The sequence below is a fragment of the Pinus tabuliformis genome, chromosome 6 (assembly GCF_031772625.1).
Source record: "Pinus tabuliformis cultivar Carrire ecotype Pingquan chromosome 6, CPIR1, whole genome shotgun sequence".
Lineage (NCBI taxonomy): Eukaryota > Viridiplantae > Streptophyta > Pinopsida > Pinales > Pinaceae > Pinus > Pinus tabuliformis.
The window spans coordinates 385371429-385395534 of NC_142292.1; the positions used below are offsets into that span (position 1 = coordinate 385371429).

Below are 24106 nucleotides of genomic sequence, written 5' to 3' on the forward strand. Positions count from 1 at the left end.
AGTGAAAAAAAACCTCCCAAATTAAACTCACTTGATGACAAAGTCCCAAGTTACCTGGGCTTGTTACATGACTCAACTCATCATAATATCATCACTTTATATCATCCCCGTAGGGCTTGTGGAATCTGAGTACAACAAAAGAAGATGAGAAGGAGAAATAGAGTTGAAAACCTTTGATGATATGGTGAACTCTGATGGTACATGAAGCCTCTGATACATCCTCGGGCATAGTCTTCAAAAAAAATTGGGTACACTTCAGTGGTCAATAGAGCCATTATTGAAGAGGCTCATCATCACTCTTGGAAAGTCTATCGCTGCTTTGTAGACTTCCAAAAAGTATTTGACATTGTTCCCAGAGAGGCTTTGTGACATTGGCATATATGTGACACTCCTAGTAGCCATCATGAGATTGTACGAGTCAATCTTGAGTCGCCTCAGGTTGGCACATGGCCTTTCTAACTTTATTCAAAATACCATCGTTGGCAGTGGGCACACCAATGATAAATGTCAAACACTGCATGTTAAGAAGGCAAAGGTCCTTTTTTGTCAAACGACAAGTGTCAAGAAGAGAATGAAGAATCTCAAATTTGATGTTAGAGATCCCAAAGGTTATTCTGGTAGCAATAGGGAATCCCTCTTTCCACACAATTGCCATATGGCACATTTAATCATCAATAACGGTGCATACCCATAAATCCCAACAGTTGGTGGAGGAACTTCAACTACCAACTTCAGCTCATGCAATGTCATATCAACTTTAGGAGGTCAAAATTGCAGAGCATCCAAATCTAGAGTCTAATAACATGCAAAAACAAATATATGCTAAAAAGTAAATAGTTATAAAGGATCTGAATGCACGATGCTTTGTCCATGTTAATGAAGTAACAAGACAGTCCAGCCCTCTATAGTGATGAACTCTAAATAATATATCATACTAGCATCAAATACTCAATAAATGCCAAAATTTCTATGCTCTCAATGAAATGTTGATTGGTACTCACTTTTCATAATCATCAATTTCTCATTTAGCATGATTGCAAGGAAATTGAGATAAATCATAAAATACAATCATAGCAATAAACTTAACTTCCAAAACTTCATACCTGATGAGCTCGCCTAAACACTGCAATGTCATGCCCAGTGGCAGCAAATGTAAAATCTCTCCAACATGCAAGTGCTCTTATCTTTTTATCCATTTGAGGTCCTTCATTCAAGAAAAGCAATATTAACTGGGAACTGAAAAGAAATTTGCATACTAACACACTCAAGCATTACATGATTTCTGAACCATATCGAAAACAATATGAAAATGACATATATTCTTGGAGAATTTAAACTTCGAGATCAAATATAAGTGGAAAATAAATTTCAATAATAATCAGATCACCTACAGGCTACTAATGGTTTGAATCTATATTCAAACCTTCAGAAGGATTAGTGCTTCTTTGATATTTTATTTTACATTCACTCAAGCGGCAATCCGGACTCCACATGCTTGCACATTTACTTGATAGGGCACAAGCTTATGCTTGAAATAGGGTGCAAACTCAGTGTTGCCGAATATAATGTAGAAATATTCTTAAATATTTCTATACACTTGTAAAAACAATATATATGCATCTCTGTAGCTACAAGTCAAAAATTACGAAAGGAGATTAAACCACCAAATGAGCAATCTGAGAATTCCACCTACTGAAATCATAAAATCACAAATGGATCTGTAGCAGCAACAACAAATTAGCTTGAAAAGAATGATTATAATGTCAAATACAAGAGAGAGGCGCTTCTAGGTTGGTGGGTGCTCTCTTCAGTTAACTCACGCGCTAACTCTCCTAATACTTCCCTCATAAATCTACATGGAGAATAGAAACAAACCAGCAGGTAAAAAAGATGTTAAAATTCACTTTTAATTCTTCTAAACTGACACTGACTATTCTACGAGAGGTGCTCCAGTTAGGAGATTATATACTAAAGTTCCCCCACACACGCCAACTAATCTTGAGTAGGTCTGAGGTTTTCTCTAGGTGCGGCGTACCATGCAGAAGTAATGAAGCACACTAGGAAGGTGCCCTTCCTAATGGAAGGTTCCCTCTAATAGAAGGTGCCCTCCCTTTTATCAAAGCAGACACACAATGAAGACTGATCACTAGTTCAAATGCAGTCTAAAGGTAGAAAACAGTAGAATCTATAAAGTCCCTAAAAGATAGAAAATGATGCCAACAAAAGGAAATTATACGGAGAACATATTCAAAGCAACAAATTAACAGTCCCTCTTTGCAAGGAACGTGTTCTCCAACATACTAAGTATGTCTTTCATCAACTTCAACTTCCCCTTCGCTATGGGCTTGGTTTGAACATCGACCACATGTAAATATAAAGGAATATACACAACGATCATAACTTTTGTTTGTACCCAAGCTCTTAGGAAATGCTATATGATCTCCATAATCAAACCAGCAAGCAATTTGTGAAGCCAAATTAATTCACAACTAGCAGCTGAAGCTGCAAGGTACTCTACTTCTGCTAAGCTAAAGGAAATTGTTGCTTGTTTCCTGCTAAACAAAGAAATCATGCATGTGCCCAAACGGAAAGAAGTGCTCTTTGTTCCCCGTATCTCTTGCCCAATTTGAATCAACAAAACCATGAAATAAAAACTCACAATATCTTGTACATCACATCCCATAATGAATAATGCCCTTCATATATCGATGCACATGCTTAGAATCTTTCCAATGAGACTGCCTTCTAAGCTCTCCAATGAGACTACCTAGGCTCCACCATGAATTGGCTTAATGTATTCACTGCATAGCACCATTATCAGATTCACCATTCTTAGCCTTGTACCCAGATCTATATCATACATGCAGGGAATCAGCAATCCAAATCTGATTCCTCAAGGTTTGGTGTGATTTGATGTAAAATTTATTTTTGGCTTTAGGAATCCATTTTCTGACAGTTGGGATTTGGATCCAAATTTAGGAACCAGTTGAGATATTAAGAGAATTGGTTCCCATTGAACTGATTCGCAAAGGTCTGGGATCTATATTGATGAGCTAGATTCCTTCCTCCATGAGCACATCTACGAGGGGGTTGGCTATCTTCTACATCAGGTATTGATTTCCTTGCTCCTATTCAACAACTTGGTCTTGTTGGCCTCTACCCCCGAGGGCCTAAGAAGACAAATCAATGCACTGGCCAGCTTTTCTGACCTTCAATATCTGACAGTCAACCTCGGTAAGACCAAAATTTTGATCTTCAATGCATTGAAGAGCCTCTTACAAACTTACATTTCTACTACTGAGAGGTAGAAGACATTGAGATCACCACAACTTACACTTACCTGGGATTACAGTGTACAAGGCCTCATTTTGGTAGGCCTTCCAACCTCGGCTCGGTAAGGGTACAAGTCCCTGGCCGTCATCTAGAGACAGTGCTTCTAGGGTCAGTTTCAGGACATCTCATCCAAATTCTAATTCATGGAGGCAATTAATAGACCCACAATTCTTGATGGCTCAGTGATTTGGGGGTCGAGACATACTCAACCAAGGGGAAGAGTCCAAAACCTACTTCTCAAATACATCATCCACTACAATTAGACAACTCCACAACAAACTATTCAAGTAGAGTTTGGTATCCACCCATTTTGCCTCGAGGTCAATTTTCGCTTGGTCTCTTTCCTTATAGAGTTGGGTCTTTCTGAGACTTTGCCACCAAAAGAGAGAGGTACTCCTACCTTGCACTTTGCTCCTTTGAGGCATTCACTTTGAATCCCCCCTCAGGCAATGCACAAGGTTGGTTCTCAAAGGCTTCTCGACTTCTCCAATCAATGATTATCTCCCCAACGCCTTCCCCCATTGATGCTACAAGCCATCTCTTGCCAACTAAATAGGTGTCAAATCAAGCTATCAAAGAGGATATCTACAGATTGTACATTCAAGTCACTTGAACCTCACCGCCAATGACACTGGGCTCGAACATGTCCTTCTACCTAGAGAACGTTTTGGAGTTGCAAGATGGTACCATCATCTGCCCCTTTATACGCGTAGGCATTGGATGCACCTACTCAGGATTCCTTTGGAATAGCGCCAGGTCGATTCTCATCGACTTTCGATGGAGACAAACAATAACACCACGTTCTGATAAGATATGCCAAATGTGCCACCTACATGAGCCAAAGACAGAAAGGCATCTCATTTTTAGGTGCCCCCTATATTATGAGATCAAAGGACACTATCATTGCCTCTACATGGACTTGGGGAGCTCCATCTTTACTTCTAATACCATGACCAAAGATGCCTAGCCCTCTTCATTAGGGAGATCTTCAACCATAGATCTTAGTTCTCGCACACCATGCCCTGCCTTGGGATGAGTTGGATGATCACCTCATACATTCATGTTGATCCATCAGATCAAAGCAATAAGTGATGAACAGAGTTCCAAAGTGCACCAAATAGTATAGTGATAAGACCATGGGTCTCTCCTCAGCCTCCCAATCATCAGTCCACACATCCTTAGAGCATCAAAGGGATCAACCCCAGATGGAGAAATAGCAGGGCGCCTCTCGCTTATCAAATCACCTCCCAGATCCAGACAAGCACCAAATATTTATCCAAAGTTTACCATTGTACGCTTCTAGGTTTTATATTGAGTCAATAGAGTCATTGTCAATTTTATTAGACCCTTCTTGGGCTTTTGTATCATGTAAAAAGAATTATTTTTGAGTCAAATAAGTCATTTGACACCTCCACACCAAGTCGGCCCTATCCTGATGAAGTCGGCATACATTAGGGAAATTCGACCGGCAAGAAGGCTATATATAAGAGGTAGTTTGATTAATTTGCCACACCAACTCAACAAGTTCGATACTCGAGAAAGAGAGGCAGAAAAAGTGTAAAATTCCTAAGGAAGGAAGAAGTTTGTTGGAAGGAATATATTTGATGTTTTGGTCTATCAATTCCTCACACGTGCGAAGTTACTGGCATTTATTGGGGCCGAAATTCTGAACTCTTCTATAGGTCAAAGTTTTGATGCTGGGGAGGTCAAAGTTCTACTGCTGCAAGGCCGATGTTCTATTGTTGGAGGCCGAAATTCTGTCGTTGCAAGGTCGAAGTTGTCGCTAGGAAGCTATCATTTAGAGAACAAGGAAGGGCTGACTTGGTGATTGGAGGAACTCTGTGTCTAGGTCAAAGAAGTCTTGGACTATCTCATCTTGTCTTTGAATCTACTAAAAGGAAGAATTTTGATTGGGTTTTCCCCTTACAGGGGTTTTTCCCTGGCTGTCCGCCTACATCTTGTGTCTCTTGTCCTTGTGATCTTCATATACACATAAATTGGTAATTTCTTGATGAAACATAATAAAGAAGTAAAAGAAGCCAACATAATTCACAAGTATTTATCAAAGAAGAGGAATCAAACCCTAATTACTACTAGCATTGATTTCTCAACATGGTATCAGAGCTAAGGTCAAAGAAGGTTGAAGATCACTTTGTTGACAATTACTTGAAGAAAGGAAAATCAATTTTGGAAGAAAAGGTTACTTGAAGATAGGAATCAATATCGTGAGAATCTCAAGAAGTTGGATTGGAAGGAGCATCTACAATCTATTTAGGAGAGTCAAGAGTGAAGGATTCTTGGCTAGACTTACAGGTACTCTTGATGATGACAATGCATGGATCATTGATAGTGGAGCATCAAGACATATGACGGGAGAAAGTAGACAACTTAATACTCTATCGAAGGAACCACCATCTCATGCAATGGAGTTAGTAGACAACAACATGTCAAAGGCCTTGGATTTACATCTTTGAAGTTGGAAAATGAAGCAAAGCTAGACCTAAACAATATACCCTATGTTCTAGATGGTAAAGTTCTAGTTTGGGAAAAGATTCAAGCATTGATAAGGAAAAAGTTATTGGAGTTCGTGAAGGAAGACTATATAGAATTATAACACCATCTCCTCAAGCCCTAGTTCACATGGAGATCAATCCTATCGAATTATGGCATAGAAGATATGGGCATATACACTACAAGATAATTCCCTCACTTAGTCAAATGGTAAATGGCATCCCCAATATCAAAGAAGATCATGAAGGAGTATGTAAGGGATGTGCTCTGGGAAAGAATACAAGGAAGCCTTTTACAAGCAATGACACAAGGTCTAAAGAAATATTAGACCTCATTCATTCTGATGTGTGGGTCAATGTCTATCAAATCTCTTGGAGGCCATCTTTATGTGACCTTCATTGATGATCACTCTAGAAAGACATGGCTCTATCTTCTCAAGACAAAGGACGAAGTATTTGAAAAGTTCAAGGAATTTAGATCCAAAGTGGAGACCTTAACTGAAAGAAAGATAAAAACTTTGAGATCCAACAATGGAAGAGAATACACTTCAAAAGAATTGATTGCATATTATAAAAAAGCAGGTAGTAAGAGGGAGCTCATTGTTCCCTACAACCCCAAGCATAATGGAATTGCAAAAAGGAAGAATAGAACCATTGAAGAATGCATAAGGAGGGAACCTCCACCATTTTACCAAAAGATAAGTATCTTGTTCCTTATTTCCTTTGTTATGTTTGGTTTCCCTCTCATATCAAGATTTGTTTGTATTATATGCTAATAACCTTCTCTTTGTATTTTCCTTAGTAGGAAAGATTGCAGAATACACAGAGGTTATGGAGAAGACTTCAGAGGATAGACTTGAAGCATGGAAGAAGTTATGTAGCAAAGGAAGCCCTTCAAAATTAATGTCTTACAAGGTTTGTTAAGGAACAACTCAAGGTATGTCTCAAACTATAAGCTTTGTTATAAAGTTCTCTTCCTGTAAAAGGTATGATCATTCCTATTTTAAAATTTGCTTTACATTACTGACACCATTATGTCTAGGGTTTTAAATCGTAAGATATTCTTGTTTGGGTGATTAATCATTAGATTAAATCTACCCTCATTATATTTTGATCATTCGTATGGAACCCTAAAAGGTTCTCTATAAAACCCTAACCTAAGGGTATGTCTATAGTTATGAAACCCTAGTCTACTTAGGGTTAATGATGAAGTCTAGAAATCTTATTCTCTTGTTTAGAGTCTTGGTATTGTTATAATAAAAACCCTAGTCCTTTAGGGTTTGTTGTTAATGTTTAAAATGAAGCCCTAGACCTTTAGGGTTTGGTAAATTAGGGTTTATGACCAAAATCTTTGTAATGTCTATAGTAAGATTCTAGGGATAAAACCCTAGGTGTATATTTGTTTGTATGACCAAAAACCCTAGTCTGAATAAATTGTTGTATATCTAACTTTGATGTATTGACATTTGTATCCTAGGTTTACCTAGTAAATATTGATGAGAAATGCATCCTAGATATGTATATTCGAGTAAGCTAACCTAATTGTTGTTGCTCATGTAAATTCTAGGGTTTATAACAAAGCCCTACTAGAGATTGATATTCTAGGATATGATATTGTTTTCAATATGATTTAGCCTAGGGTTTGCAACAAACCCTAGTAAAAGTTTGTCATGTAAAAGCATATTGTTGAAACCTTAGATAGTACTATGATTGGATTGTTATTGGATCACTGAGATCTAAGGCTTTGTGTCTCGAAGATGGAATCTAGGTTTACATTAAGTCATGGTAGAATTTGTCATATATCTCTAAAAGTAATATTGAGGCCCTAGATATAATGAGACTGATATCTTGATTGAGTTGCTCGAAGTCTTGATGATAAAGTCTAGGGTTTATGACAAAACCCTAGCAAGAAGTTGATGTCTAGCATATAAAAAGATGTATCTCATGAACCTAACTAGGTTTAGTTGTTTAATGTCCAAAGTCTAATGCTTCCATTGACATGATTTTGATATAGCTAACTTCATGCTTTTGTATATTTGTTTTTGGTTGTACCTGCTATTAAAGTTTTGCAAGTACATAATCTTCAAGATAATAAAGATGTTCATATAAGCATGATGAAGGAAGCATATGAATGATGATGATCAAGGAATGAAGCCATGAAAGGTTCTTCGATGTTATAAAAGAAGGAAGTTGTTGATCTCCCTAAGTTAAGAGGGAGCCTAGATAGAAGAAAGAGACTAGAGTACATCTCCCCAATTGAGAGAGAGGGCATATTATGATAGTCATAATAAATACCCTGAAGAAGAAATTGGAGAATGAATTGGTGCTAGTGAAGAAATGAAAGAAGAAGAAATCTTCCGACAAATTGAATATGGATAACTTGATGATGATATTAGCAGCATCCGAATAATTGAGGACCCCGAAGGTTTGTGCTTACTTGTATATTTGAAAGTTTATTATTGATTGGGGTTTGTGTTTGTACAGGTAAAATCTCTCCACAAGAAGATTGAACACTTTGGAAGCATGCTTGGACAAATGGATATATCTAGTTTGAGTATTTTAGAAGCATGCTTGGTTTGGTTGACATTACAAGTTTGGTTGATAAAGAGAGATGAAGCATCTAATGGTGGATGCTTGGGAGGACATCTAGTTGGCCTATGTGTGTTTGATGTCCTGATCCCGAAGAGGGAGGGTGGCGTTGGTCTTGGAGCTCTGACCTTGGATACGCACCTAGATCCCTGGGTTGATGGTTAGTTAGTAAGCCTGATGGTACCTAGAGTCGCTGAAAACTTTAGTCCATCTTAGTCCCACTCGGATAGATAAACCTGGTCAAGTATCTAGTTTGTGGAACTGAGTGTGTCTGAACTCTTCGTAGTTCATGTGTTTTTGAGATCTTCCATGTACTTATATATGTATATATGAATACCTCCCTAATTACGAGGGAGTGTTGAAGAATGTAACTAGGTTCAGTCTTCATAATCGTATAATGTAATTTATTTGTCAAAATAAATTTTATAATGACTTATTAAAACATGGGTTTCATGTTTGGGTCATCGTGTTTATATGTCAAAGCTTCCATTGTAGCTTCTAGGTTTTATATTGAGTCAAAAGAGTCATTGTCAATTTTATTAGAGCCTTCTTGGGCTTTTGTATCATGTAAAAAGAATTATATTTTAGTCAAATAAGTCATTTGACACCTCCACACCAAGTCGGCCCTATCCTGATGAAATCGGCCTACATTAGGGCAATTCACCCACAAGAAGGCTATATATAAGAGGCGGTTCAATTCATTTGCCACACCACCTCAACAAGTTCGATACTTAAGAAAAGGAGGCAGAAAAAGTGTGAAATTCCTAAAGAAGGAAGAAGTTTGTTGGAAGGAATATATTTGATGTTTTGGGCTATCAATTCCTCACACGTGTGAAGTTACTGGGCATTTGTTGGGGCCGAAATTCTGAACTCTACTGCAGGTCAAAGTTTTGTTGCTGGGGAGGTCAAAGCTCTGTTGTTGGAGGCCGAAATTTTGTTGCTGCAAGGTCGAAGTTCTATGTCAAAGTTGTTGCTAGGAAGCAATATTTTGGAGAAGAAGGAAGGGCTGACTTGGTGATTGAAGGAAGTTTGTGTCTAGGTCAAAGAATTCTTGAACTATCTCATCTTGTCTTTGAATCTACTGAAGGAAGAGTTATGACTGGGTTTTCCCCTTATAGGGTTTTTGCCCTAGCTATCCACCAACATCTTGTGTCTTTTGTTCTTGTGATCTTCATATCACGTAACTTGGTAATTGCTTGATGAAACATAATAAAGAAGTAAAAGAAGCCAACATAATTCATAAGTAATTATCAAAGAAGAGGAATCGAACCCTAATTACTACTAGCATTGATTTCTCAACACCATGGTTCTAAAAGACTACAACGGCAGGCCAATGCCATCAGACCTAGGAGACCTTGACATCATTGGCTCAATCATCACGTCTCTCTCACTCTCTCTCTCTTGACAGGCTCTTTAGTTGTCCACTTTCCAGTATTAAGCAAACACACTCGGTATTTTGTATCATCGTACCTTTTGCACAATTATATACATGTGTTTTGAGGTCGTACTACTACAGGTTTCTTTGGTTCTTTTTTCATGCTATTTTTGGGTCAAGGAAAACACTCACGAAGAGCAGTGTAATTCATGGAGCAACCAATAGTCATCGGTCGAGTAAGCATCGCGTGATAGGATCATGCAAAGAAGTTGTGGGTTGTCCCAGAAGCCAACATGCAAAGTTAATAGAGGCCATAGCTTGGGGTCTCTTAAGGTTAATCAGTGGAGGTGTTGGCAGAACACAACATTCGCGGCTTGGGGCTGCCACGGGAGGTTGTGATGCAAATCTGAACATGGGTCGTCGTAGGTCAAGCAACATTCCAGAGTGGCCATAGAGAGAGATTTGTGCTCGGGCAGAGCTATCAACAGGTTGCGTGGGATGTCAAATTGATTGTAGGGGCTGGATAGGGCTAAGGATCTAAGTGTAACAGCCAAGAATACGCCTAAGCAACCAAGATCAGAAAATTCAGTCGCCATGAGGGAACCTGCTCTAAAGATAGACCGCAATAGGAGGTCCAATGATAGGAAATTGTGAGAGGTTACTGCAGGGAAAAACATCTGCAATTAATTAGAGAAGTCATAATTTCCTTCGTTGTTTTTGCAGCTGCCACATATTCTGCCTCAATTGTGGAATCTGCTGGAACTGATTGTTTGTGTGACCTCCAGGAGACTGCTCCTAATGCAAGACTCATAACATAACCTATAGTAGATACTCCATTTTCTTTATCTCCATCAAAATCTGAATCAAAATATCCAATCAAGTTGAATCATCCACCTATGTATACTCGAGTCCAAAGTCTTGAGTTCCCTTCAAGTACCTTAGAACTCTTTTTGCAACAAACCAATGACCCTCACAAGGCTTTTACATAAACCTGGAGAGGATTCCAACAACAAGTGAAATGTTCGATTTGGTAGTAGTCAAGTAGTTGAGACTTCCTACGAGTTGCCTGTACTTTGTTGCATCATCAAATTCATTTCCTTTAGTGGATGTGAGCTTTAAATTCTGTTCCATTGGAGTAGTCAAAGGATTGCACTCAGCGATGCCAAATTTTTTCAATAGATCTCCAATGTACTTCTTTTGAGAGAGGAGAATAAACTTCGGATATTGGTTTACTTCGATACCAAGATAGTAGTGAACATATCCCAAATCTATCATTTCAAAACCTCTCCTCAATTCTTTCTTTATCGATGCAATATAATTTTCATTGTTCCTAGTCATCAGTATATCATCTATATAGACCATAAGATATACAATTGTTTTGCCAACTTTCTTGAAAAACAAAGTTGCATCATCAAGATCATAGTGTTTGAAATTTAGTTTCAAAAAATGCTCAGTGAATTTCTCGTACCAGGCTTGCGATGCTTGTTTGAGGCCATACAAGGATTTGACAAGCTTGCACACTTCGTGCTTCTGTCCCTTCACAACAAATCCTTCTGGTTGGGACATAAAAACAATCTCTTTCAAATCTCCATTTAAGAAAGTAGTTTTTACATCCATTTAATGGACTTTCTAACTATTATGAGCGGCCAAGGCAAAGAGGGTCCAGATGGTAGCCCATTTTGTTGTGGGGTAAAAAGTTTCCTCGTAATCAACCCCTTCCTTCTCTGCAAAAAGTTTTGCCACAAGCCTAGCTTTATGCTTGTCAAGTGAGCCATCTGCTTTATACTTGTTCTTGAAGACCCACTTGCAACCTATCGATTTGGTTCCCAATCGAGGATCCACCAACTTCGAGGTTCCATTCTTTATCAAAGCATCATATTCTTTCTGCATTGCTTCTTTCCATAAATCATGAGAAGCGGCTTCTTTGAAGGAAGTTGGTTCGAAATCTATAGGCTAATTTAATTCACAATCATAAGAAACATCCATATCAACAGGTGAATCAAAATCATCTACATCACCTCCATTCTGTCTAGCAGAGCTTCTTGTTCCTGACTTTCCAACCTCATTAGGACAAACACTTTCAAGTGTCTTTGTGAGCCATTTTGGAGGACCTTTCTGAGATGGCCTAGGTTGTTCAGTTGACTGAGATGGGATTGAATCAAGATTTAGCCTTCCAATTCTCTCAACTCAAAGTGTCTTCTTGATTAGTGGTTGGAACTTCATTAGGGGGAGAGAGTGCTTCAAAAGGAGATTCCACAGATTGATCCGAGATAGGGATCCTCCTTTCAAGATGTCAAATCTCATTATCAAATTCCTGAAAAGACTTTGCATTCCCGAATTTGTCCAAGCGATCAAGCTACTGCTCAACAACATTGTCAACCTTGGAAGATTAAAGAAAATATCACATTTCTAGATATTATAAACTTCTTATTTACTTCATCTTAGAGAGAGTATGCTTTGGAGGTATCTTGTACCCCAAGAAGATACATTTTTGACTCCTTGCACTAAGATTGTTTCTTTGTTCCTTAGGTATCAAGGCATAACAGGTGGAACCAAAAACCCTGAGATGCCTCACCGAAGGAATGTGGCCATACCACATTTCATAGGGAGTCTTGTTTTTGAGAGCATGAGATGGACACTTATTCTCAATATACACACCACATAGAACTGCATCAGCGCAAAACATCAGCTTAACATTTTTGAAAAACATCATTGAACATACCATATTCAAGATTGTCGTGTTCATTCTTTCGGCTACACCATTCTCTTAAGGATTATAAGACTTCTTGTTTGATGTTTGATCCCATGCCGGTGAAGATAGTTTTCAAATTCGTTTGAAGTATATTCTTTTCCATTATCACTACGAATAGAGCCAATATGAGAATCTGTATCATTTTCAATCCATGTATGAAAGTTTTTGAAAGTTTCAAAAGCTTCCTATTCGTTCTTCAATAGATATACCCAACACATTCTAGTGTAGTCATCAATAAAAGTCATCACGTATTTCTTACCATTTGCAGGAGGAATAGGGATAGGGCCACACAAGTCAAAATGAATAAGTTCTAGCTTTCTATGGGCTCTGGAAAGAGAATCATGAAAACACTGTTTGTTGTGCTTTCCTAAGATACAAGCATCACAATGCTTAAGATTCCTAGGAATGGTTAGCAAACCAGTGACACCATTTCTCTTCAATAAATGCAAACTGACATAGTTTAGATGTCCAAATCTAGCATGCAATAAGAGACAGGATGGTATTGTACCTTCATCAAATTGAGAACTATATGCAAAGTTTTGTGCACGAGCAGAGGTTCCTTGCAGCTTCAAGAATCTTTCCTCTTCTATCCTAGTCATGACAAGTGAGTTGTCTGATGCTTTTCTGACCTCAACCTTGCCATCAAACATGTGTATGTTGGTAGATGTGAACCAAAGACAGCAAGTTTCTCCGCAACTCCAGGAGGTAGAGAACATCATGTAGAAGAAAGTCTAAGAGACCGAGCAGTTTGAGCCTGATGGCTTGAGTTTTGACGTATCTGCAAAGTAGACTGCTCCATCAACATTGTCAAAGAATTCTTCAAAGAAATCTCTTCTAAAAGTCATGTGGCAAGTTGCTCTTGAATCAAGCAACCATGCATCTTTCCACGAAACAAGTGAAGCATTAAACAAGTCTTCAGTTACTCCAATATTGCAATGTGCCACAACATAATGAGCAAATTCAAGTGCTTTACCTTTCCCTTGATCTGGTGATTTTCCTTTCTCTTCATCTCTTTCCTGCATGATCTCGTCCCAAGAGAGCTTACATGTGGAAGCATCATGTCTATTTCTGTTACACCATATGCAATGAAGATCAGGGATTCCTCCTTGATATTGTCTGCCCCCCCTACCTCTATTATTCTTCCTTCCACGTCCTCTTCGGTCGACTCTTCCTCTAGAAGAATCTTGTGCCTAATTCTTCTCTTTTTGTGCAAGGCACACAACTTCTTTAGGAGATTGAACAATTATCTTCTTCTTCCCAAAAGCTTCTCTCTTTCAGCAAACTTCTCCACAAGAGAGTTGAAGGAAATCTCCTTAAGTTTGCCACTAGCTTGTAAAGACTCAAGGTAATGAGAATAAGTGGGATATAGTGCCTTGACTAAAATTATGAGAGGAACAGCCATTTTAACACTGGTAGCTTCTATATCATGCATAATGGCTCTTATTTCAGAGGCTAAGGCAAGGGGATCATCATCTTTCAATTCTAAATTAAAAAGTTTGATCATAAGCTAGACTACTTCAAGCTCAGAGTGTGAGTCATATAAATCTTTCAGCTTCTTTAAGGCTTCAAAGGCATTTGTAAATGGTGTAATATGATGACTCACCTCTTCATTGATTGATGTTGCAATCAAGGCATAAGCTTAATTTTCTTGTTCTCCCATATGGCGAGCGCTTTGTCTAAAGTGGGCTTTTTTGGAGGATTGCCAGCTTCTCTGTCACATACTCCTTTCCACAACTCATTAAAAATCAGGGTATGCTTTATGTTCCTGGACCATTCATTGTAGTTCTCTTTGCCAGGGAGAACTACTCCAACTATGGAGATGAGTGAATGCATCATCAAAAAAGGACTATCTGCTTTTCATTTCCAAAACAATCATAGCCTTACTTTCTACCTTTTATGTGACAACCATCAAAACAAGCCAATGTGCATATAAATGAGGAGCAGCAGAGCTTTCGATCAACGATTTCAATAAAGAGCCTTCCAATCTAATATATAAAGAGCATTCAATATGCAAAGGGCCAATGCACATATCTCACATCACTATGTAATAACACGAGCATAATTCATGGCCTTCAAAAAAATATCAACGCATACCATTCACCAAACCATATATATGATCCAACATATATACACATGGTTTTCAAAAGGAAGTTATAACATACCAAGACTTGAATGTACATACCACGGCCTTCAAAAAACTATGCTCCATTCACCAATGCATAACATATAAAAAATGCAGCAAACACACCAAGCATATTTTGTCATACCGTCCATATGTAGCCCTTCAAAAAAAAATTCAATGCACAATTCTTCAAACGCACAACATTCAGGGTCTTCAACACAAAATTCTTCAAATGCATAGCGTTCACGATCTTCAACACACAATTCTTCAACCCATTACACGGTCTTCAATTCAACACTTAAAGTAATGCAGCTCTTCAAAAAATTTCAACCCCCAATGGACAAATCTACCATCGCAGCATGGATGAGCAGCATGGAGAATCAAAGGTATAGTTGAACTATCATCAAGCAGCAACGACCAAATACCAACGCATTTCCACAGAGATTAATACACTAGCACATACAACTAATAGTGAATCGACCAGCACACATTTAAAATCAAACATCATTGTTCCAATGCTCATTCATATGCACTATTTGCGAGAGTTATCAATGCGCCGAACAACATATTTGCAGGGATAACACATCATTCAACGCACTGTAGGTTCCAAGAGTTCTATACGCACGACATGCTTCAACGCAATCAACTTCATACATACGACTTCCACAATGGCTTTCAGAGAATTAACGCACTGGATGAAGGAGAAGGTTTTATCGCACAGAGATGAGTATGAGCCAACGCATCCTAGACTCAACGCTCCAAATTTTAGAGGAGGGGTAGTGGACAATGGCAGGGGAAAATGGAGTTACCAAGCAGAAAACTAAATTGGGACCTGTCGCTTTGATACCATGTCAGACCAGGTTTGTGTAACTCTGAATGAATTGTAATTTGCATTAAGATGTTATTGATATATACATTGAGAGGAGACTCTTGGAATTCAAATTCATGTGTCTCTTCACCTTCTCTATTTTCCTATTTACAATATTTAATAGAATTTCCTAATCCCAAAGATTAGGGGCCAACATCTAGGTGTGCAAAAGTCGCACACATTCTCTTTAGAACACTTGCTCTAGTGTGAGCAAGTTACTCATGTAACTCAGCCTAAGTCTAACTTAGAAAAGAAGCAAATATTAATATGTTGGCTTATTGAGCTAATTGAAACATAGGAAAAGTAAAGTAATTTACTTTAGTAAGTTTTAATCTTAGTTGTTGATCTTGAGTGAGGCAAGATATAATCTCAGCCATCAATCACTTTGAAATTAGGGTTAGGGTTAGGGTTTTAGCTCAATGTAAAGTTATAAAAGCAAATCTACGAAGGAGGAAAGACACATCATACAGCGACACTAGCCTCAGGAGAAGTGTGATACTCTAGTGTGTCAGATTTGCAGAAGGTGCAAGAAGCAGCGAGGTAGACAGAACCAAATCAACCAAGGAAGATCAAAGGAAAAATCTTCGGCTTCTTCAAGTGAATAACTTCACGTTTATTGTTGTATATATAATTCATCAGTTGAGCCATTATCCCGGGACAGAAGCCTAAGTAGGTTCCGAGTCATTATTAATGATGAACTGATTTGGTTGGGCTGAAACCTATGTTGTTGAATGGTGTTGTCATTGATGTCAACGTACATTAATGAACACTCTTAATATTTCTCTGGATTACATTAGTTGGAAGTTCCAACTGAAGGATGGCCTGAAACCCTGGCTCCAAAGTATGGCTTTCCTAGATGATGAACTTAACCTCACATTTGTTGAGGCTTTTGGAAATGACAATCAATAATATTAATGTCAGGACCATCACCATTAGAAGCTCCTCGTCAAGCCGATTTCAGTGATATATGCCACGTCCCGAGAGCCCTCGCGGTTTGAAGATTGAAGACCCAACTTGTGGGCATAAACCACACAGGAAAGATGATGTGGCATCCCATCAATGGCCAACAAAATATATCAATCATGAAAATTGGGTTTTAAACAAATATCTATGGTTAAAATATTTCATGAAGGGTCTCAAAGATTAATTGTGAAAATTTGTTTCAAATATAAGGGCACGCGAGGCTTTGGCAAGCCGCAAATCAATTAAAATGTCAAAATCCCAAAAAGGGGTTTTTCCCTCTCAATTAAATTTAAATTCAAAAGCTCTTCCTCGAAAAAGAAGGGAATTCAATTAACTTTTTAGAGCCCCTCTCAAATCTATAAAAGAAATCCTATTCCCTTATTATGAAATAAATCAAGTATCTAAGATCTCTCTAAAAGGATTTGCAGCTAGGGCATTCGTTGAACATCACTGAAGGCCAAAGTAAGGAGAACTTTGAATATATTTTGCAGTTTTGGTATTTGGTTTATTTAGGTTCAGTTGCTCTGTTTGGTTGGTCTTGGGACTCAAAGGAGGTTTAATTTTTGTGATTAGTTGAGCATTTGAAGTGCAAATCCTTTATATACTAATGCAGGAGAAAGACAATTGTGCGACCCTCATTAGGGCATCAAAATTCAATAAAGAAATCATGTTATTATGGCTTGTTCACCTGAGATTATTTGCAGATTCCTAATGATAGTTAGAGCATGACTTGCGCAGAATAAAGCCTAGTTATTGTAGCCCTAATCTTTGTGGTCATCATTGGTCCATCTAATCAAGTAGTGAGATCCTTGCAGCATACTTTTGAAAGTGACTCACCCTAAAGTGCTTGCAGCGTAGTTTGATAATTAATCTCTTCGAACCTGAAGTGGCATTTTGCGAGGCACGATTTGCAGTTTCTTCAATACATATCTCAACCTTTGTTCCAGAACTTAAATTCTACGGTAGGGCTTGTTGACTTGCGGCCACTTCTGAAGCCATGTAAAGTAGAAAGCCTTTATCTTGTACATACATTAATTGATGTTAAGTTTCAGAGCAATCTTCTCTATAGATCTCCTTTAGGCACATTCTCGAAAGTCTGGAAGATATTACTTAAGAAATTTTGCTTACAATCTATTTCAATGAAACTCATTCGTGATTTTAGACATCAAATACCTAAACCTAGTTAGGTCCATAATAAGCAAAGGTCATGCCTTTTATATTCTAGACTTCAACTTCTGCTAGGGTTTTGTCAAAAACCCTAGACTGCTTCTTCGAGACACTAAGCCTTAGATATCAACAATTTAATCAAATAACAATCCTACTATACAACTAAGGTTTCAACAATATGCTTTTACATGTCATACTTCCGTAGATTTTATCATCAAAGCTAAATCATATTAAAAACAATATCATCATATCCTAGAATATCAATCTCTACTAGGGTTTTGCTACAAACCCTAGATTTTACAAAATATGAGCATCAACAATTAAGTTAGCATACTTGCATGTACATATCTAGGATGCATTTCATATCGATATCTATTAGGTAAACCCAAGACACAAACATTAATATATCAAAGTTAGATATACAACAATTTTATTCAAACTAGGGTTTCGATCATACGGACAAATATAAACCTAGGGTTTCATTCCTAGGATCTTACTATAAAGGTTTTGTTCACGAACCCTAAATCACCAAACCCTAAAAATCTAGGGTTTTTATCATAGCATTTTCAAAACCCTAAACTTCAAAAGAATAGGATTTCTAGACTTTATCAACAACCCCTAAGTAGATTAGGGTTTCATTAATCAACATTGACATACCCTTAGCAATAAGAGGCTAGGGTTTTACAGTGAACCCTAAGGGTTAGGGTTTCACAAGAATGATCAAATGACAGAATAACAAGAGTAGATTTAATCTAATGATTAATCACCCTAACAAGAATCTTTGTAATTCAAAAGACCTAAGCATGAGAAAGTTACTGATATAAAACAAATTTCAAAATAACCATATCTTTTAATATGAAAAGGATCTTGCTATAAATCTTTTTACATACCTTGAGATTCTTTCTTTACAAATTTTGTAGTAATCTCACTTGTGAAAATTTATGAATCTACACATCAGAAATCCTACTACAATCATTGGTTTATCATCTCCTACTTGTTTTTACATTCAACAAGTTATTTAATTATTTAAACAGCAATGAAAACACTATTGCAGACTACACATACATACAGATCATGAACTGAAAATAGAACGAGACAAATACACAAGGGACACCGTTATTTTTGGACAAACGTCCCCAAAAAAACCCAATGCGGGAAAACCGGTGCAGCATATAGAGGGTTTGTATTATTAAGCAAGCAGAATCTGAGTACAACAGGTTGCCTCTCACACTGGCTAACCTTTCATAGAAATCTCGGTAGCAAGAAATACATATGAGGGTTTACCTCGTTCTCCAAGTCACAACTGATCCACTGAATGGCTGACTCCGGCAAGCACTGCAAAAATCCCAGCACAATTTGCTTTGTGTGGGCCAGCGTCTTTCCTCTAGGAGACTGTGTCACTTCTCTACTGGATTGATTTGCTCACAGGAGCTTCGACTTCAGCCCTCCCGGCTCAAAACATCGAACTCCCAGCAAAATCTCGAACTCTCGACGATTATCTCGCACTGCCACTGCAAGAACCCTCTTGGCCTACGTCAACTCTGTGTGAGCCCCTTCCTAGGCTGCGTAGGCCTCTGCGTTGCCTCTTTGATTCTATTGTTGCCTCTCTGCTTGGTACTCGTTGGCTCGGAACTCCTTTCCGATCCAACTCTCTGCTACTGCCCCTCTCACTGCAACAGATCACTTGTTCGATTTTCTCAGCAAACCTCGCCCCAGAAAAATCGAACTGACTGATCAATTGAGTGTATCTCCAACTGACCCTCAAGCCTCCTCTTATACTTTTCCTGTTGATGAATCAACGGCCGAGATTAAGTCCCTAATCAACAGCTAAGATTAAAACAGACTTGATCCTCGTCACTTAGAAGTTTCTCACTCATATTCTTATTAATACTCATTAATATTTTTATTTTCCTAAGTTTAGACTTAGGAACCCATTAAAAATATTAATTATTTTAAAAACTCCTCATCCGGGTGGAATTTCTCCAAACGATTTATGGGTTTTGGAGATCTCATGTGTTCTAGCCCCTCCACAAAATTTCGGAGCTATAGAACATCCGATGCTACCCAAAATCAACATCACTTTCATGATGTAAGTCTTTTCTTCAATATAAACTTCATACCTGCAAACTTGGAAACTACAAGAGAATAAAATAATATAAAAATAAAAATAAAAAGACAAGACAATAATACGGATAATGTTTATAGGAGGGTGAAATTTCCTTCTTGAATGACTCCTTTGTATAAGATTAATATTCTTATGTGTGCCTGGAGTACTTACAACCAAAATATGTGATACCAAAAGCATGATGTCAAATTGACAATCTAGGGTTTCTAGTCAAATTGACAATCTAGGGTTTCTATGGAACAATGGAGAATAGAATCCTGGGGTTTCTAAGTACAAACCCTATATCTAGTAAAATTCAAATTATCATCCTCATCAATCATCACTAGGGTTTACTATATATCCTAGCAAGCAAGTTAGGATTGGGGTTCCAATATGGCTAGGGTTTCTTATGTACCATCTAGATTTTACAATCCTAGATATTAAAATAATGGAAATTACAAACTCTAGAACCAATTCAATCTAAAAATATGTTAGATTCTTAAAAAAATATACATACCTCACAAATACATACCTTCATCCTTCATGATCATAGAGGTTGCTACAAGGCTTGCCCCAGGGTGTCATAAGAAAGCAAAGATTTCCCATGATGTTAAATTCATGAGCTGCTTGCACAACTGTTGCTGCCTTTTGAACCAAGACGTTGTATGCTTCTTTCAGACAAGTTGAACAGTATTGTTGTTCCAATGCCAGATGCCTGTACTTTATTAAGGAATTTAGACTTCTGTGATCCATAACAATGTTTAGAAAATCTTCGGCAAAATCACATAAACCATCTTTTGTCGACGCGTTTCGAACCAACCAGTGTGGTTCATCGTCAGGACAAGTTGAAGAACCAATCTGGCTTAGCTGATTAAATACAGTGTGCAGAGACTCCAACGGCTATATTTTTAACGGCTAATTTTGACCCAATGAACCTAGTCAAACCCCTAATTTAATTATTAATATTCCTATAAATAGCTAAACCCGGTAAATAAAAGAATTCAATTTAATATAATTCAGTATTAAGATAATTCATTGGTTAATTTGAGTATATTAAATAATATAATATCTATATTTATTAATTATAATGGTCATTATATCTCGTATAATGGTTAAATTAATTAATTAATCTATAATTATTATTATTCTAATATTATTTAAATACGCATAAATGGTATTAAAATACTCTTACTCTTAGAATTTAGTTATATTAGGTAATTGAGTGTTCATTTAACAATAATTAAATTACTGGTCCATTGGTAAGTTAGATCTATTCGTTCTTTAAAATAAATCATTCTTATTTATTATTTAAATATGATGGACCATAAGTTATATACACCAATCCATGTTTATTAATTAAACTACATTTCATTAATAATTTATAATTCCAATATAATAAATAGTATTATTATTCTTAGAATTAAGATGCATTAGGTAAATACCATAATTGAGGGTTGTTAAAGTCCATTTCTATTAATACTAGTATAATTCATCTTCTTGGTTTATCATATATTTATTTATAATACTTTCTTATTTATACTTTGAACCTAATGGTCATTATATCCCCTCTTATAATTAAATTATTACTTAAAAGGTCTAAAAAGGGTTTTTTAGATATTAGATAAAGGGAATTCTAAAGGTGCATAACTAATTGAAAATAGGAAACAAAAGATTTAATCTAATAATAATATACCCAATAGTATCATAAACGGGGTAAGGTTAATACATTAATTAGCCCGAAATTAATTAATAGCTTATTAACGAAACAAACACTCCCTAATAGAAGGACAATCCGCCAAAAACGAACTTAAGGAGAGGGAAGACAAAAACCCTAAGACCTAACAAAAGGGGAATGAGGAGGCTAGGAAGATAAGGCTGGGACCCAGCAACTGCTAATCTTCCAGCCATCATCCCTATTAAGATTGATCGGCCTTTTCTCAATCTCCAGAGCCTCTCTAAATTTGCGATGGTGAAAATGCGCAACTTTGGCAATGACTTGAGCCTCCTCTATACAAACATGATGCAAAGTCTTCCCTGCATGCTCAGCCAGGGCTGAGGATTTGGTCCTACCATGTCTCAAGTCAGCCGAATGCTCGCTAATCCGTTGATTGATAGAGCGACCAGTCTCACCAATATAAGGGGTCCCACAGGAACAGGGAATGACATAAACGCCCTTCATGTCCTTAGGGTCAATCGGGTCTTTCACAGACCTGAGGGAGCCACGGATAGTGTTGAGAGGTCTAAAAGTCGCGGGCACATCGTATTTCCTCAGAATCCTCGCAATCCTGTCCGTGGTCCCCTGGACGTAAGGAAGGTTCACACCCATGATATGATCTTTAGTAACCTTTCGGATTGAAGGCTCCTTCTTGGCCCTGAGGAAGGCTTTTTGACCGAGGTGCCTATTGTAACCATTCTTCTCGAAGACATCTAGGAGATGAGCCTTCTCCGACTCCAGGCTCTCCTCATCCGAAATTCTTACAGCACGGGTGGCAAGCGTGCTAAGAACCCCTAACTTCTGAGCGGGGAAATGATGCGAAGAAGCATGTAAGTATTGCTCAGTATGCGTCTTCTTTCTAAACACTTGATGAGAAAAGGAACCATCCACCTTCTTAGAGATGAGAACATCCAAGAACGGAAGACAACCATTATCTTCTTTTTCCATCGTGAATTTAATGGCGGTGGATTGGTTATTAAGGTGACTGAAGAAACGATCCAGCTCGTCAGGACCATGAGGCCAGACAACACCAGTGTCATCCACGAATCTTTTCCAAAGCTTCGGTAAGAGACGAGAGGAGGCTAAAGCCTTAGACTCAAACTCTTCCATGAAGAGATTGGCGACAACAGGGGACAAGGGGGAGCCCATGGCCACTCCGCAAGTCTGCTCATAGAATTCTCCCTCGAAGCTGAAAAAGGTAGAGGTAAGGCAAAGCTCAACTAACTTAGTCGTATCAGGGTCAGTTAGCTTATTAATTACCTTCATGGCCTCATTGATAGGAATACAAGTATAAAGAGAGACCACGTCGAAACTTACCAGAATGTCCTCGGGCTCAAGCTTAATTCTCTTAAGATCCTCAATAAACGACGCTGAGTCTTTGACAAAGGACTCAGTCTGCCCAACCAAGGGTCTCAACTTTGCAGCGAGGAACTTGGCCAGGAGGTAAGTCGGACCACCGATGGTATTGACAATGGGTCTTAGGGGGACCCCATCCTTATGGATTTTAGGAAGACCATATATCCTAGGAGTGATGGGGTTTCCCTCAATAAGTTTCTGGGCTAGAGGAATCGTGGAATTGCACGACTTGATCGCAAGAGCGACCGCTCTGGAAACTTTTTTGAGGGGATTTTTCGAAAGCTTCTTATAACTCCCACTATTACAGAGATGGTCAAGCATCTTATTCCTGTAATCCTTTCTATCTAGGATAACGGCAGCCCCACCTTTATCAGCTTTTAAGACCACGACGTCACGATTTCCGTTCAAGCTCTTCAGAGCCTCAAACTCAGCCTTGCTGATATTGCTACGGGGAGGCTTAGCCCTCCTCAGGGTGACGGCACAATCCTGCCTAATCGTGTCTTTAATCTTATCGGGAAGGTTCTTAATGCCATATTCTACATCGCAAATGATGTCTTTAATCGGGATTTTTCTGGGTGCCAAGGCAAAATTGAGACCTTTCCCTAAGAGACTAAAAACCGCAGGCGGGAAGGAAAAACTCGAAAGATTCACCACCTTATTGTCAAGAGGGGGGGAACTCGAATTACCCACCGACATACCCTTAATATCAACCTTACCAATGAGGTTATCAACCCCATCTGACACTCTATTACAACGATTACTCTTATTATCATACACCCTATTAAAACTATAACTTGGATTCTTTACCTCACCATTTATATTAATATTTTTATATATTACAACATTATTACCATAAATTCATTCATTTATCATATTATTATGTTTATTATCCACGCTATTATTATGTTTATTATTATCATACACGCTATTATCCACGCTATTATTATACACGCTATTATTATGTTTATTAACCACGCTATTATGTTTATTATCATACATCCTATTAAATTCATAACTCGGATTCTCTACCTCACCATTTATATTAATATTTTTATATATTCCAGCATTATTACCATAATCGCATTCATTTATCATATTATTATGTTTATTATCCACGTTATTCAATTTAACAATGGAATCAAAAACCTTACCCGAAATCGGATCTCCACTATTCACACAGCTGCAAACGGTCTTACTATCCACCGAAATGCTCTTCGGGATAGATACACGAGGAACAGGCGACTCCAGCCCAT

The 24106-nt window shown here is 37.9% G+C and overlaps 1 protein-coding gene across 4 annotated transcripts in view; it reads right to left on the reverse strand.

Annotated features, from left to right (window-relative positions):
• Positions 1-24106, reverse strand: part of LOC149258929 (uncharacterized) — a 324467-nt gene that overhangs the window by 281288 nt on the left and 19073 nt on the right. For all 4 annotated transcript variants that reach the window (XM_089416798.1, XM_089416805.1, XM_089416809.1 and 1 more), the window contains one exon: positions 1104-1204. In XM_089416798.1, the coding sequence (XP_089272924.1) occupies positions 1104-1204 (101 nt within the window). The remainder of the gene's footprint in view (positions 1-1103; positions 1205-24106) is intronic.